This window comes from Wyeomyia smithii, chromosome 2, assembly GCF_029784165.1.
Source record: "Wyeomyia smithii strain HCP4-BCI-WySm-NY-G18 chromosome 2, ASM2978416v1, whole genome shotgun sequence".
Lineage (NCBI taxonomy): Eukaryota > Metazoa > Arthropoda > Insecta > Diptera > Culicidae > Wyeomyia > Wyeomyia smithii.
The window spans coordinates 3,984,094-3,998,559 of NC_073695.1; the positions used below are offsets into that span (position 1 = coordinate 3,984,094).

General features: G+C 40.3%; 4 protein-coding genes across 12 annotated transcripts in view; 3 read left to right on the plus strand and 1 right to left on the minus strand.

The window, feature by feature from the left end:
* Window positions 1–14,466, minus strand: part of LOC129725556 (serine/threonine-protein kinase N) — a 162,430-nt gene that overhangs the window by 37,112 nt on the left and 110,852 nt on the right. The window lies entirely within an intron of this gene.
* Window positions 76–2,235, plus strand: LOC129725561 (UDP-glycosyltransferase UGT4-like). The gene is made up of 3 exons (XM_055681558.1): window positions 76–610; window positions 679–1,172; window positions 1,233–2,235. Exons 1-3 carry the CDS (start codon window positions 431–433, stop codon window positions 2,146–2,148), a joined length of 1,590 nt encoding a protein of 529 aa, XP_055537533.1. The 5' UTR covers window positions 76–430; the 3' UTR covers window positions 2,149–2,235.
* On the plus strand, window positions 2,181–7,836 carry LOC129725563 (UDP-glucosyltransferase 2-like). The gene is made up of 2 exons (XM_055681560.1): window positions 2,181–2,624; window positions 2,689–7,836. The coding sequence occupies exons 1-2, from the start codon at window positions 2,460–2,462 to the stop codon at window positions 4,069–4,071; spliced, it is 1,548 nt and encodes a 515-aa protein (XP_055537535.1). The 5' UTR covers window positions 2,181–2,459; the 3' UTR covers window positions 4,072–7,836.
* Window positions 11,412–13,158, plus strand: LOC129725562 (UDP-glucosyltransferase 2-like). The gene is made up of 2 exons (XM_055681559.1): window positions 11,412–11,659; window positions 11,724–13,158. The coding sequence occupies exons 1-2, from the start codon at window positions 11,474–11,476 to the stop codon at window positions 13,107–13,109; spliced, it is 1,572 nt and encodes a 523-aa protein (XP_055537534.1). The 5' UTR covers window positions 11,412–11,473; the 3' UTR covers window positions 13,110–13,158.

Here is a 14,466-nt window from a genome sequence, read left to right on the forward strand (position 1 = left end):
CGTTGGTGTTACAGATCGAATACTGACGAATTCTGTGGTGAAAAACACCAGTACATATATGAATGCCGCGCGACTGTGTCGAATTGAGAAACGCGTTCTCGGGCGTTACGCGTTGCAGTGTGAGTAGATGAGATGATCATGAAGTCTCTTGATCGATTAGTTTGTCATTTGTTCTTCGCAGTTTTGGTCGCGTGGAGTTGAACAGTTTTCAAAATAAATTAATTTTTCAGGTTGACGTATCATCACATCAGCTTATGACAATTTTCATGGGTCGCAGCAACGAATACTGATATCGTTTATTGAATACCAAACTTGATAACAAAACGGTTTTATTTCCAGCCAGATAAGAACCGCCGGCTAGCGGCTCTCGTCAGTCATTCTGCTCGAAAACTATACCTACTAAGAACCCATCGTATACACTCTGTTTACAATGGTTCCCAGTCGCAGTAAAAGGCCATCAATACTACTACTAATCGCATCCATCATCGTCATCGCGCTGTCCGATGTGGTGAACTCAGCAAAAATACTATGTTTGTTCCCAACTGGTAGCAAATCACACGTACTGGGACCACAGACGCTGCTGAAACATTTAGCCAGCCGAGGGCATGAGGTAGATTTGAGTGGTTTAATTAACTATGAGTAGGTGTGTGTGTGTGTTGATGTCATATTTCGTTCAAGGTCACGATGGTTAGTGCGTTTCCACTATCGAAACCGGTAAAAAACTATCGAGATGTGTACGTGCCCATCCAGAGCGGATTCGATACCATGATGTCGAAATTTATGCAAGGCGGCAGTCGGAATATGTTCAGAATGATGCCGGTCGTAGCTAAAATATCAATGGATTACAACAACGACACGTTAAATTCGCCCCAGTTCCAACAGCTGGTTCGAGAGGAACGTTTCGATCTGGCCATCTTAGGATACTTCATGAACGGATTCATTGTCGGAGTAGGGTCACTGCTGAAGTGTCCAGTTGTCATGTACATCTCAGCTGGATTTAACCAGGTCGTAAATTTTGTCGGGAATCCTCAGGAAATCGCATCCGTTCCGCATCTGTTTCTTGGAAATAAAAACCCGATGACTTTCATGGATCTGGTGAAAAATACTCTGTTAAGCGTTTTTGAAGCAGGTTTTATAACGTACATAGAAAGTGTAACTAAATCGTACTACTAGTGAGTTATTTGATTCCTCACTGTGTGCAGGATTGATAATACTTTTCATCTAATTTTTAGTTACAATTTCCCCACTGAGAAGGGATTTCCAACGTATGAGGAAGCGAAGCTGAACATATCACTAATGCTGTGCAACGCGTACTTCACACAAACCGTCCCGAGGCCAATGCTACCGAACGTGATCGAAGTCGGAGGTTTGCAGATAAAATCCAAACCCGATCCACTTCCGCAGGACATCCAAGCATGGCTGGATGGCGCGGACGAACATGGAGTAATTTTCCTGAGTTTCGGCTCGAACCTCAAAAGTTCTTCGCTTCGGGAGGACAAATTCGAGGCGATTATTGGCAGTCTTGGGAAATTGAAACAACGCGTGATCTGGAAGTGGGACACAGACCAGATGCCAAGGAAACCCGCGAACGTGTTGATTGGCAAGTGGCTGCCACAGGATGACATTCTGGCCCATAGGAACCTGAAGCTATTTATCACCCACGGAGGGCTGGGAAGTATAACAGAATCCATGTACCACGGAGTACCGATCGTTGGAATTCCCATGTTCGGCGATCAAGACCACAACGTGGCCCAAGTCGTGGAGGAGGGTTGGGGTGAATCAGTTTCATTTGATAATCTAACTGAGTCAGCATTGACGGGCGCTATCGAGCGAGTGTTGGGTAGTGAGAGGTATACTCAAAAAATCCAGAATATGGCAACGCTATACAAGGATAGACCGCAAAGTGCGCTGGATTTGGCAACATTCTGGGTGGAGTATGTGGTGCGTCATAAGGGCGCAAGACATTTGCACTATCAGGGTGCTGATTTGAATCGCTGGCAGCGAAGTTTGCTGGATGTGCTGGTGTTCTTGGTGGCAGTGCCGTTTGTGGTTTTCAAGATATTGGGCGTATTGCTCAGAAAATTGAAAAAACAAAAACAGAAAGCTGCAGACGCTAACCGTGTCTCGAAATTAAAAAAGAAGTATTAAGATATAATTGTATTTTTTTTTTCACACTAGGCTAAACTAACTCAGTGCTTGAGTTTGGCATTTATTTTTATTAAAAATTGAATCACAGTTTTAGTTACAATTTGTGAACCTAAAAACACATTCCAAAAAATCTGTATGTTATCAGAAAAACCTATTCTCGCGACAACGTTTAATCATCAAAACCAGCTCGCAACAATACCCACACTGACATCCAGAATGGTATTCGTTCTATACCGCTAAGCTGTCTGTGTTATAAATATTTACTCCCTCTCGACGTTTCACTCTAGTGGTGTTTATCGCTGCGAACAGTCATGAAGGTCGGACAAAATTTATTTATACTCTTCTGCGTGCTGCTGCTGCTGGAACGCCGTGGCACAGTCGGGTCTAAGATCCTGTGCCTCCACCCGAGCCCAACCCGGTCCCACCTGATGATCAGTCAAGCCTTGCTGGAGGGTTTAGCCGAACGAGGTCATCAAGTGAGCAATGGTGTCGAAAAAAAAATCCTGCTTTTTAATTTCCTGTCTGTTTTTTTCGCTATAGGTCACGATGGTCAGCTCGTACAAAATGTCGAAACCGGTACCCAACTATCGAGAAGTGGTGGTCCCGAACGATGACTTCACCAGCAAATTGGCTAGGAGTTTTCTCGAAAAGCCGGCCAACCTGTGGAAGTCGATGCCTCAGTTGTTTATGAACATGATGAACATAGCGAATCGTACCCTAAACGATCCAGAATTTTTAGCGCTGAAGTCGGAACATTTCGATCTGGTGATTGTGGGTTTGTTTATGCCGGACTTTGTCCTCGGATTGGGCCCACACTTTGGAGCACCGACCGTAGTTCTTTTCACCGCCGGGCTTTCGTCGATGACGGCTGATCTGGTCGGAAATCCGCTGGCCATTGCTGCGGTACCGCATATGGTGATGGGAAAAGTTGCTCACATGAACTTTAGAAATCGACTCAGAAACTTCATAATTCAAACAGCCGAAATTTTAACAATGTCTATCGCGCGTTATTATCAGAGACAATATTATGAATGGAACTTTCCACCTGATAAGTATCCTAGCTACGATGCGGTTCTTAAAAATGTTTCCTTGGTTCTGTTAAACAGTCACTTCTCGGCCGGAACACCGCGACCGTACCTTCCGAACGTGATTGAAGTCGGTGGACTGCAGATTAAAACCCGCACGGATCCTTTGCCGCAGGAAATTCAACAGTGGCTGGACGGAGCCGAACATGGTGCCATCTACTTTTGCTTAGGTTCGAATCTAAAATCCGCCGATATGCCAGAGGAAAAGTTAAACATCATTGTCAGAACACTGAGCAGGTTGAAGCAACGCGTGCTGTTCAAGTGGGAAACCGAAGAGTTGCCAAATCAACCCGCGAATGTGATGACAAAAAAGTGGCTGCCGCAAAGTGATGTTTTGGCCCACAAAAACTTGGTTTTGTTTGTGTCTCACGGTGGCTTGGGTGGAATGGCAGAAGCTCGCTATCACGGGGTCCCCGTGCTGGGAATGCCGATGTTTGCCGAACAGTCAGGAAATGTTCAGGCGGCGGTTGTGGAAGGGTGGGCTATTGAGTTGGATTATCATAAAATCAGTGAAGAGTCATTTGCGCATGCTATCGGACGGTTGCTGAACGAGCCAAACTTTAACAAGAAGGCGAAGGAAATTTCTATGGTTTTTCGCGACAGGCCGCAAAGTGCACTGGAGCTGGCCTGCTACTGGGTGGAGTATGTATTACGATACAAAGGATCGCCCCACATGCGCTATCAGGGGGTGGATTTGAACTTTTGGCAACTTCACTCGCTTGATGTGATTAGTTTTATCCTGGCGGTAATATATTTAGTGTGGAAAGTGACAATTTTCGTCTTTCGAAGAGTAAAACTAATTGTCTGTAGACGAAATCGTAAACAGAAAACAAACTAACACTTCCGTTGTCGTGTTACGTAATTGAGGCAATCTAAGACAGTTCAGAAAAATATTGAGTCGTTAAGAGGCCAAGCCTGCCCAATTTAAAAGGAATTTGCGAAACAAACAGCAATATAGTCAGATGACTGCTGTGTGTATAGGATGAACAACTTGATTCGTCATCCGTTAATGGTACTAGTGTGAAGTTATTTTGCTGCTATCGTCCCGCTATCATCGCAGCAAGTGTGGTTGTCTACCTCAATTTGTTGATTAATCTACAGAGACTGATGGCCATTGTATATGTATGAGTAGGCGCTTATGTTAAGTGATGACGGACGGTGTTTCAAGCTTGGAACTAAGTCACAATAAAAATGTTGTCTAGATCGGATGTTTCACAGGTTCACTCAAAAGAAAAAAAAATGAGAAACGTTCTTCAGTTTGAGTGCGTGGTATGTTATTTCATAAGCTTTCGTACATTTTGGCACACACCATCATTTTTTTTATTTTATGTATTCCATACATATTTGGTTGAAAATATTTCTGCATGATTATAGTTTTGTTTGAGTTCTTCAATCAAATAATGGTAATTAATATAACTTTCTCTTTTTCCACACGCAATTCACAAGCTTACGAACAATATTTACTAAATATGCAAACCCAGTTTCAATACAATACTTTTACATCACAGTAACATTTTTCAGTAGCAGAAGGAGGTTTGTTGAGACCATTATTATGCATTTTACACAAAAATACACAGCAAAAAAAGTGCAAAAACAAAAGTGGTAGATCACATTTTCATTTACTGCATAAAATAGTGATTTTTCATCGGTTAAAAAGCAGATGGACGGTTTGTTTTGGTTTAAAAAAATTTAAAAAAAAGCAAAGCTTTGGTGCTACATTCTGATTCGGAACTTGACCTTCTGTTTATTCATACACAGACTTTGCCACCGACTGTTCAGTGTACAGGACAATTGCGGGGCTAGCGCTACGATCCTACTGACACTAACAGTCTTTCCCGTGTCGAGACTCGAACCTACGACGACTGGCTTGTTAGGCCAGCATCGTACCTCGAGACCATCTGGGGGAGAATAAATTAAACAATTAAAAAAAATTAAACATGTGGAATATTTGGTAAAAGCGAAAAAAATATGAAAGTACAGGTCAGACTCGATTATCCGGAACATCAAAAAATTTTTCGTTCCGGATAATCGAATCACACAAAAAATACCTAAATTTTGCGATTAACGAACATAAAATAAATATTTCTTTTCTTTGATTACTTGTATGATGCAGTGGCGTAACCAGCAGTTATTTCTGAGGCAAAAAGGGGTAAAATCTTGAGAAGCAAAAAAAATAAATGGGACATTGATTATTTTCACTTAATTCGAACATGTCCCAAACATGCCGGAATTTAATTAAATGGTAACAAATATGCCAGAAGGGATGGTGAAGACAAAATTTCGGAATAAAAATTGAAAACGGACACCAAAAAAACAAAATTCCGGATAATCGAGTCTAAAATTCCGGATAATCGAATTCCGGATAATCGAGTTTCCGGATAATCGAGTCCGACCTGTAATATGAATTGAATATCAGATATATGCTAGGGCAACAAGACAATAGCCAACACTAAAAAAATAGGTCAACACAAGTTTTGCCCTAAAGCTCAGACTGGAAACATATGGAAGATTATTGCTTGTAAACTCCAGCTCGGAAGTGCGTCAAAAGGCCGCAGAGTAATTGTTTACCGGGTTCGTTGCTTTTACGTTGGCTTATAAACAGGCTTATCGTTTCCCCTCAGAGAATCACTAGCGTGTAAGAGAATATCTTTTACTGCGAAAACAACTGTTCTCGCACTGGTAAGCAAATCAACGCACTTCCTGCGAGAGAGCAGCGCATCATGTGTATCGAAGATGCTTACAAAAAAGGGGGGGGGGGATTCTGAAGTATCTCTCTTCAGAGATTATAAACAGAGCTCACTGCAGTGCTTTTACAGTGTGTCTCTTGAGCATTGATCAAATGAGGGAAGCATCTAGGTAGGAAAGTAAATTGCGTTTTTCATTCATATAATATTTCGAATTTCTAAATAAAATATTTACACGTTCCCAGAAGTTATTTATGAAAAATGACTTTTTCAAGCTTAAAAACCTGATTTTTAATTTTTTTTGCAGCTTTGATCGATTCCCACATTTTTCCGTATATTTTTTGTGGGGTTGTTTTTGAATATTTTGCATGGTTTAGTTCAGCATCGCATTCAGTTATTTGACTCAAACAACAATATCGCACGCTAGCCTGAGGAAACAATGGGGTCTCGATCAACTAGATTAGTTGAGAGAATTCGTTTTCGATATTGTTTTCGGCACATTTTGCATGTTGTAGGATAAGTACAACGATACACCGTGCCCCAGTGCTGAGTTGATAACATTTCCAGCTCGAAAAGATCCTTAACCTGATCGGGAATCGAACCCGATATCACCACCGTGTGGGAGAGCTAGCCGACCGATATCGCTAACCACAGAACCACGGGCACCACACAATTATTTGACTCACAGAGCCCATTTAAATATCGCGAATAAGAAAATTTTCAGATAAAATCCTCCAAAACACAAATAAAAAAATTCGGTCAGGAACTGAAATGTTTACTGCACAGCGTGATTTATGACGAAAATTTACACGAAAAAAGATCCTTAATATCTTATCTTATCTGTCGTATAAATAACGCTTGCACAGCAGTGTGTGTAGTTAGGGATGAATAATAGAATAAGTCGGCAGCGAAATGTGATACGCATTGCGGGTTCAAGTCCCGTCGGGATGCGATATATTTTTCCAAATCTGTATCATATTTCCAGTTCGCTTATTTTCCGCTTTCTCTGCTGCACACATTGTCTGCTTAATGAACTTATCGGGAGGCTGAGATATTGGCATTTTTACATGTGATGGAAAACTAAGCAGGTTAAGCACCATGACTTTTTCAACCTCGATTTTTTTTGAACAGCCTAACCGCGATGTACTTCTTTGTATTCTCACTAGTGTGATTCATCGCTCTTGTTTCGCACAGTTGGGAGGTGAGCAGCCAGTGTGTTAATTTTAAGTGGCAGAAGCGCAGCACGAAGCAAAAGAAAGAAGTTTGGTTCAAAAAAATATTCCCCGCAGCGCTCATGCTGAAGAAGTGTGCAGTGAACTTTAACTCCGCTCTTTCCACATATTGAGGAGAATAACGAGCCTGCAAATGGGAAAATTTCATTAGGGTCTGAAGACTTTACGCACTCCCGAACTGGCTAAGGGCACAAAAACTCACAGGAACGGTTAAAAAGTTTAAAAAAGGAACTCAAACACAAAAAAAATGAAAGGTTATAGCTTTTCAACTTTTCTTGTGAATTTTGGTGCTTCTAGTCACGTCGGAAAATCATAAAATTTCCAGAGACTTAAATGGATTTTTCCCGTATGCAAATGTAGAAGCGACGAACTCGGCAAGCAATTACTCTGTGGCCTTTTGACGCACTTCTTAGCTTGCTAAGGTCATTTCCAGTTTCCAGTTTGAGCTCAAGGGCAACATTTTTTAACGCTTTAGTCAACTAGTGTAATAAAAGGAAAATGCCCTAGTGAAGGAAGATATAGAATGAAAAAAAAATCGGATAAGAACCTTGTTTAACCAACGTCGCGGTTAGAAAAAATCAGGCTTTGCAATTACACTTCATTACTCAAAAACGTATAAGGTATCGACCTCATTTGACGCACGTTTAATCAAATATTCGTTTAAAAAAAATACAATTTTTGGTGTAAATACTAAAAATTTAATTTCTTTATTTTTTCGAATTTCGGCCTTCTATTATAGTCAAACAAAGTTCAAACATTTCAGAGCTGTTTTCTTCGTTATGTTTTCACCTCAGAGTCTATTTTCTTTACGAATGTGAAACGCATCCCTCGCTTTAAAAAACCTTAGTATAATTGGGTTTGAACAATGTTCATTATGAGAATCAAAAAGAATGTAAGTTCAGTTATTTTTGGTTTAGATTCCACGTGGCTTACCAATTTAGGTGGAGCAATCGATTCGAGAATCATCTATGCACTCGCCCAAATACAGGAAACCTCAAACCTCTGATGATCCTAGCACGGACGACACAATTATACAACCTGTAATTCACTATTTGGGTTATCCTGCTTCGGTTTAACGAATTATTTCACTAGTGAATGGCGACTAGGACAGTCCTAACTAAGCAGTAACGGATAGTGGGTATCAGCAGTGATAGTGGTAGCAGCAGTTTAGCTTCCTCTAGTAAAAAGCTGCATAGTGTTTGTTCCATTCCTGTTCAATGATGTTGTTCTTATATGCACAAAATTTCAAAAATATTCTATACAAGTAATGTGATAAACAATAATATGTGGTTTTATGTTGGTTTTTACGACGATCTTCCAAATGATGCAGTTTTCAAATTTGAAACGGGGCGAATAGAAACAGTGGTACGAATAGAAACAAAACTTCCGAACTTGAGAAATGCGATTTTAAGTCTTTGATTCCATTTAAAAACCATGCAAAAAATATTTTCTTGGATAGTTCAATAGTAAACAAGTCCTGCAAACCCATTTATGGGTTAGCAGCACTACTGTCGGTTTGCTTAAAAAATTGCAAAATGGAGGCTCAAATACTGAACGTTTCCGAGAACCAAAAAACTTTTTCTGCTTCACTTAGAATTTGTTCGTTTGATATACTGGGTCGGTAGTTAAGCATTTCAAGTTTTTACGGTGAATTAAAGGATTGCCGTAAGGTATTTATCACCACGTTACCTATGTTTCATGGAAAACTCGCGGTTCACAGATTACGGGGCGAAGAGAAACAACGCCGTAGCGGATATTTTTTGTACCAAAACATGTGGATTTGAGAAATGCTGTAATGTTTTATATGTATAATGATGTCTGGAACATGTTTTGTGCATTATCAGCCCATCATGGTCAGGACTTACCAACAAAAAAGTCCTAAAACGTATTCGCTCCGCCTGATGCTGTTGAGATTTTACGCAAAAAAAACTGTTTCTTGTCAAGCGGTTACGAAATATAGAATCAACTACTCTGTGATAAATCGGATGTTACCTTTAGACTTCAATCCAGTAGAAAACCACGCTAGTTGCCAAAAACGTGATGAAAGTCTTATTTATCTGCTGCATGATGCTCGACATGGACTGACCCGAGAGATATGGATCAAGGTTTCAGTTCCACCAAGACAAAATGTTCCCGGATGTCGTGTCCTAGATGAAACACCGGAAGATGCAGATCGGTGGAAATGCTTACCTTGGCCCCGAGTCCTTCTCTTCCTAATAAGGACTCTAATAGAACATATTCATTCATAAGATAACAATCATGAAGTAATAAACCGAACATTTCCACTATTTTAATATTTTATATAGTTTTCTTGCCTCTCATTTCAGTAAACATGATGCATTTGTTCTGTTTTCTCCAAATTAAAACTAAAACTTTCTATCAGAACAAGGAAAACGTATTTTATTGGCGAGTGTTTCTATTCGCCCCCTTGCGGGGTGAATAAAAACATGCAACATTTTTTTCAATAAAACAACGAATTACTTATTGTATCAAAATGGACGTTACACCCTTAATAAAGGGAGGCAAGACCCATGTTTTAAAACTTTCATATTCATTCTGAACATTATAGTATTTTTTGTACACTGCAAGATATATCGCAGACTGTTTCTATTCGCCCCGTTTTACGGTACGACTTCCGGTTTCTGAAAAACAGCCTAAAGTGACCAAATGCCAAATGATGATATCCAGAGGTTGGAAACTAAGCCCTGACGCCACTATAAAATTCAAAGTGACCAACTGAGCAGAAAAAATAGGAAATGACTAAAAATCTGAAATATGGAGGCGTTCGACTCGTAATAAAATATATACTGAAAATGTGATAAGGCGTCGTACACAAGTTACGTAACGTTAAAAATCTAGATTTCAGACCCCCTCCCTTCTTTGTAACGATAGGAAACGTTCGATATGACTCACCCCCCCTAAAATCACGTAGCGCTGAACAGCGTAATCACATATCCGCGTCCGCATCTGCAGATTTCTATGAAATCACATCCGTAACATCCCTGATAAGAATAAAAACTAACATGAATATCAATTTAAAATGACTCAAAATAGAAATGATGAGAAAACGCAAGGGTATAAAAAAACACGAAAATTGTCGCAAAACTAAAGATTGGTGAGTGAAGCGAAAAGTGAAACGGAGTCAAAAAAGCCATATAAATGACAAAACAGAAATAATAATGACACAAAACATCTTTTAATTTTTATATTGGAAATAAAAGTTGTCCAAATAATTACTCCATGATCCAAAACCAGGCATGAAGATATAACAGGGTTCAATGAAAAAAAAAAAAAAAAACAAAGGCTGGTAAAAGTTTCCGAAGGTATTGCGGATCCCAGCGGGGAATTTTTCGCAGACGAAAAAAACCCGACTACGTGAAATCTCTATGTTTACGAGACAATTTTGTTTTGGTGCTCACGTACGAATTAACGAATATTTACGAGACAAAACGCAATAGTACCGTTCTTACAGTAGGCAAATTACCTTTTTACCTTTTGCCTTTTTACGGCTTCGGGTGCACCGTTACCATCACCGGAGTAGCAAAACGTAAACATTTTTCAACTCTATGACCGATAAGTGTTGTGTCTTGCCTCGTAGATATTCGTTATTTCTTGCGTTAGCAACAAAATAAATTTAAAATTTAAGCTACGTGAAAATTTATTTTTATTTTATATAAATTTATCTCACGTGATCCTTTAGAGTGTTTGGATTTGCAGTGTCTGGGTACTCTAAATATCTATTTTAATTTTTTTGGAAGCCAGGTTCAGATTGATCGAACACTGTACAGAATATGGAAAGATTTACGGTTGAAACATAGTCTTTCAAACCAATTATCGTATACTCGAGCCTAAGGTGTTAGAATTCCAAGTTCTAGCAACGATAATTCAATGTTAGTTTCAAGTTTCAAGACCTTAGAGATGAATGTAAGCGCCACAGAAAAACTAAAATAATCCATTAATTTTCCAATTATCCTTTAACAAAAACAAGCTACCAGCTGCCCAAAACAGCGCATCATTTTTCAACCGGCACAATGATGATGAAACATAGCAAATAAATGTCGATTCATCCGGTGTACGTTTGAAAATCGCGTCGGCAAATCTTATCTGACCCACACACGGAACCCCACTCGCTGCTGCTGTTATCTCGCCGCACACAGGGAGACACCAAGTATAGCGCAGATTACCGTTTTATTTTTCAAATCTTATGATTGAAACACCGTGGGAGAGCGACAGCCAATAGAATAAATAGATAGGCCAGAATCAAGAGTTAAGTTAGTTACGCTATAGACTCCAACATATAGACGAGGATCGGATCGGAGTAGCAATGAGGCAGCAACGACGATTGGCTGACATTCTCCATTGGCTGAAGGTGATTTGCGTCTTTGGAACACTTCTGCTTCATGGGGCAACAGAAGCCAGCCGGATACTTTGTATCTATCCTAGCCCGGGAAGATCGCATGTTATGGTCGGACAGGCGCTGCTGAAAGGTTTAGCTGAACGTGGTCATGAGGTATGTGTAGTGTGATTTTTTTTCGTTCGACTTGGCGGCTGATGTAAGCCTTCGTAATCAACAGGTAACAATGGTTAGTCCATTCAAGCTATCGAAACCAGTTAAGAACTATCGGGAAATTTTGGTTCCGGTGGATGATTATGTCGCTAAGAAGACAAAGGAGTATCTCGAGAAACCACCAAATATGCTAACGGCGCTTCCAGAGATGATAGGAAAGATGCTGACATTTGCCAATGACACTGTTAACTATCCCAGTTTTGTGGAGCTCAAGAAGGAGAAGTTTGATCTGGTGATTGTGGGATTTTTCGTGGCAGATTTCGTTATCGGTTATGGTGCTCACTTTAACGCTCCAACGGTTATTCTTTGGACAGGTGGTAACGCCAAGTTTACATCGGATATGGTCGGCAATCCAAGGGCAATTGTAGCTGCCACCAATATGATGTTTGGGCCACAAGATGCAACTAAATTTATCACACGATTAAAAAATTTCATGATTGGCAGTATCGAGAATGTGTTTACCGCATATGCTTTCTACAAGCAAAAGCCATACTACGACTGGAATTTTCCATCCGACCGTTATCCCAGCTACGCGGAAGTACGTAAGAATGTTTCGTTGGTACTATTGAATACACATTTCTCGCATGGGGGAGCGAGACCCTATCTGCAGAATATGGTCGAAGTTGGTGGTCTGCAGATCAAGACTAAACCAGACCCTCTCCCTAAGGATATCCAGGAATGGTTGGACGGAGCCGGCGAACATGGAGCAATCTACTTTTGTTTAGGATCGAATCTAAAGTCATCCGATTTGCCAGCGGAGAAAATGCAGATATTTATTGAAAGTTTGGGAAAACTGAAGCAGCGTATCCTGTGGAAATGGGAAACGGACAGTTTTCCCAATCAACCGGCTAATGTTATGGCGAAAAAGTGGCTACCACAGGATGACGTTCTTGCACACAAGAATATAGTTTTGTTTATTGCCCACGGTGGTCTAGGAGGAATAGCCGAAGCTCGCTATCACGGAGTTCCGATTCTGGGGATCCCCATTTTCGCGGAGCAGGCTGGTAATGTACGCACTGTGGCACATGAAGGCTGGGGTTTGGAGGTAGATTACATGAATTTTAATGGAACAACATTCGATGCGTTGGTGAAGGAGATTCTTACGAATCCGATTTATCGCCAGAAAGCTAAGCAAATATCGGCTCTTTATCGGGACCGTCCTCAAACGGCGATGGAAACGGCCTGCTTCTGGGTTGAGTATATTATTCGACATCGAGGGGCCACTCATATGCACTATCAGGGGGCGGATTTGAGCTTCATCCAGATGCACATGCTGGACGTGATAGTGGTGGTAGTGCTTGTATTATTCGTGATATTACGAATTGTTGCCTTTGTAGGCAAACGTGTAGTCAGACTAGTTTTTGGTTCGCGAAAGAAGCAGAAAGTAAACTAGGTTTTATGAGAGCTTACCAAATGAATAAACGAAATTGAGAGAAACAAAATGATATTTCAAAATAACTGCTCAGTCATTTTAGATAATGCGCAAACTCATTTCATCGGCTAATCTTATCATTGGCGGTGGCTGCTATCGGTCCGACATGCCACAGTACATGACTGTTGATATGTTCTTTTTTAAGAATTTATTACTGGTACTATGTCCAGGGTGGCCACTCAAAACCAGCGATGGAAACGAAACGATTATGACCCGATTGTCGTTTTGTCCCAAACTGTACAGATTGCGATGTGTTCAAGTAATGAATAAACTTGAATCCTCTCAGTACGTAACAAAATGTTGATGCATTGCTCACTCGGAAATAATAAATACATAACTAGACTATATACAGCTCTTAGAAGAGAATGATCCGCGCAACTCGTTGTGTTTTTTTCTCCGTACGTGGCTCGTCGCACGAGGAAAAACGATAGCAAAAGAGAATAATAAACTTGACTTGTCCCCTTCGCATCACAGTGACGCAGTAGCAATGATGTGGTATGGTGACGGCGGGAGGGAGAGTTATTTTAGGCTATCGGACTACTTGGGCAACGATTGTTTTCAGCAGGTTTGCTACACCAATTAATGAAAAACTGCTGGAGTAGTGTGAAACATGATATTATATAATATTTTTTTGTTTTGGGGGTAGTAGAGACAGTTACGTAACTATCATGTTTGCTCGAAATTGAAAATTTCGGAGTGGAGTCAGACTGATTAGTGGTAAGTAATTTTAGGGGGGGGGGGGTCATGTCGAACGCTACCTATCGTTACATAGGAGGGGGGGGGTCTGATATCTAGATTTTCAGCGTTACGTAATTTGTAATATAACACGTCGATGTTGCACCAACATGTTTCATATCAGAGCAATTCCATCACAAAACCGGGCAATCAATTTAGTCGACCATTGCAAATACAGTGATCACCCGATTATATCACCCCCTTGATGATGTTTGGAGTGATAAAATAGGGAAAGTGATAAAATCGGGATTTTTTTTTATTATTATTTTGTTATAAAAGATGGTAAACCAATAATTTAACACGTAAAATCAGCGATTTTGATTACTGCAAGAAATCGAATCATATGAAAAAGCAGTTCTATCCGTCTGTCTGCTTCTCTGATCCTTATAGACGTGGGAACTACTGTACTAATCGGCGTGAAAATTTTTATGTAGGGGTTTTTGAGGCCGGAAAAGGTTATTAGAGTAGATCGAGACCCCTACCTCTTCTTAAAGGAAGGGCTTCCATACAAATATAACACAAACTTCTACGTAACTTATAAACTAATCAAGCAAATGGAACCAAATTTGACATGGTGAGGTTA